General features: G+C 46.7%; 1 protein-coding gene across 1 annotated transcript in view; it reads right to left on the bottom strand.

The window, feature by feature from the left end:
• MPL (MPL proto-oncogene, thrombopoietin receptor) overlaps positions 1 to 2,445 on the bottom strand; it is a 16,831-nt gene that overhangs the window by 5,146 nt on the left and 9,240 nt on the right. The window contains exon 9 of the mRNA XM_006762601.2: positions 34 to 194. Coding sequence (XP_006762664.1) covers positions 34 to 194 — 161 coding nt within the window. The remainder of the gene's footprint in view (positions 1 to 33; positions 195 to 2,445) is intronic.

The raw sequence follows: 2,445 nt of genomic DNA, 5'->3' as shown, positions 1-2,445 counted from the left end.
CCGCAGACCGCCTTTGCCCTGGGGGGGCTCTCACCGGTCTCCGAGGCGGTCTCTACCCGCACTGGGGCGGACCAGGCGCTCCAGGGGCCTTGGTAGGTGGGGCCGTGGAGCCTGGCGCGCAGCTGTAACCGGTAGCGGGAGCGCGGGCGCAGCTCCAAGGTCTCTCCCTGGGCCCCCAGAGGCGGCTCCAGCACCTGCGCAGAGGAGAAGCGAGAAGGTGCTTATGCTTCAGGTGCGGATGGGCGGGCATCCGGTCCTTAAGAGATCGGCATTTGTTGGACCCAAACCCTGCCACTTTGAAACCCAGGGGATCCCCCTCAGAATGCCTCACGGACAGGAAACACACATCCCTGCGGAAACCCGGAGACAGAACATCTTCCCCTTCCTGCGGCCGCACTATGCCCGAGGCAAAACCACCTCCAGAGAAGCGCCCTGACACCCTGACACACAGACCTCATCTGCACGGAGGACTACTCATCCCGACACAAATACACACGATACACCCCAACAGAGATCCTGGTGCAGCACAGTGACGGGGACACATGACCGGTCAGAAGCAATGAAATCCCAGGCACTCAAATAATAAGGACCCTTTCCAAGTCACACGCATTCAGCAGAGGATGCCAGAATTATGCTAGTGTTGGGGTTGCAAGGACAGATTCCAAGCAGAGGGCACAAGTATCCTGTGTACAAGCAGGGAAGCTTTATTAACTTAATCATCTAGCAAGTTTTTATGAACTGCTTGTGATATGCCAAGTATTGGGCTAGCACTGGGGAAGAAGGTAAATGAAACATGGTCTCTTGCATGTCTACTAAGGAAGATATGCAAACAAGTAAATAATTATAAGTAGTTAGTGCTATAATCCTATATAATAAAAGGCTAATATGCAAATTGTCCCCTGAACCGGGAGTTTGACAGGTAGTTCAACCAGTGGGTGGAGCTGGCCCCTCCCCGAGCCGGCCCCAACCCTAACCTGCCCCTTCCCCCCCATGCCAATCAGGGCAGGCCAGCTGGACCCTTCCCTGTGCACGAATTCGTGCACTGGGCCTCTAGTCTATAATAATAAAAGTGTAATGTGCTAATTAGACTGGACAACTGAACACCCACTTTCTGGACAACTTCATCCTTCTGGATGAAGCTGGGGCTGTGAGGGCCGACGCAGCTGCTGTGGCCGCTGCGGCTGTGAGGGCCAAGCCCCTTTCACGAATTTCGTGCACTGGGCCTCTAGTAACGATATAAGTAAGGCACCAGGAGCACAAAGGAGCATTTAGTACAGTCTGAGTTGCTTGACTGGGGACTACAGAGTAGTTCAGTATGCAGGCTGGATAGGCAGGCTGGACAGTCAAAGAGGAGGCTAAGGCAGTGGTAGGAAGGATTGGAGAACTGTTAGTACAATAAATTCAACTTGTTAATAATTAGGGGGAAGAGACAAGGCAAAAGGAAGAAGAATCGAGGAGGATTCCAAGCTTGGGTAACTGGGTAAGTGGTAGTGCCATTGTCAGAGACAAGGTACAGAGGAGAAATAAGTTTGAGGAAGAAATACTGTATGGTTCCATTTTATCAAGTTCAACAACAGTCAAACTTATCAATAGTAATGTTGGAATAGTGGTTACCTTGGAAGGGAGGTCCTATGACTATAGGGGTATGAGGAGTTTCCAGGGTGCTAGAAATAACATATTGTGGTCTGGATAATGGTTACATTGGTGTATACCAGTGTTCGGCAAACTCATTAGTCAACAGAGCCAAATATCAACAGTACAATAATTGAAATTTCTTTTGAGAGCCAAATTTTTTAAACTTAAACTATATAGGTAGGTACATTGTTATTAACTTAATTAGGGTACTCCTAAAGCTGGCTTTTGCTAAAAACGTCCTCAATCTCATTGAGGTACGTTCACTGAGGTCAACCCCTTCCAACTCTCCCATTCACACTCGTCTTGTATACTTGTTTTGTGTATCTCCTTTCGTTCATCCTCTCTATATGTCCAAACCATCTCAACATACCTTTCTCAATCCTCGACACTACATCTTCTTTCACTCCACAACGTTCCCTAAAATTAACTTAATAAACTTTACTTAAAGCTTTAAGTCAACTTCGCACTATATGTGCACGCCTGCATGTGGTATTTTGTGGAAGAGCCACACTCAAGGGGCCAAAGAGCTGCATGTGGCTTGCAAGCCACAGTTTGCTGACCACTGGTGTATACACATGTATAAGTTAATCAAACGCTTAGTTAAATAATATTTGCATGCTTTACTGTAGATGAGTTAAGTTTTGGATATATAGTAGTCCCTCCTTATTCATGATCTCACTCAGCATGGTTTCAGTTACCTAGTCAATCATGTTCTAAAAATATTAAATGAAAAAATTACAGAAATAAATAATTTGTAAGTTTTTATTTTATTTTTTTAAAAGTACCTAACTGTAGTGGCTTCCCTACTAC

This window comes from Myotis davidii, unplaced genomic scaffold (assembly GCF_000327345.1).
Source record: "Myotis davidii unplaced genomic scaffold, ASM32734v1 scaffold458, whole genome shotgun sequence".
NCBI classification, from domain to species: domain Eukaryota; kingdom Metazoa; phylum Chordata; class Mammalia; order Chiroptera; family Vespertilionidae; genus Myotis; species Myotis davidii.
Note: the sequence above shows the minus strand (reverse complement) of the source record. Positions and strands in the feature narration are given on the sequence as shown.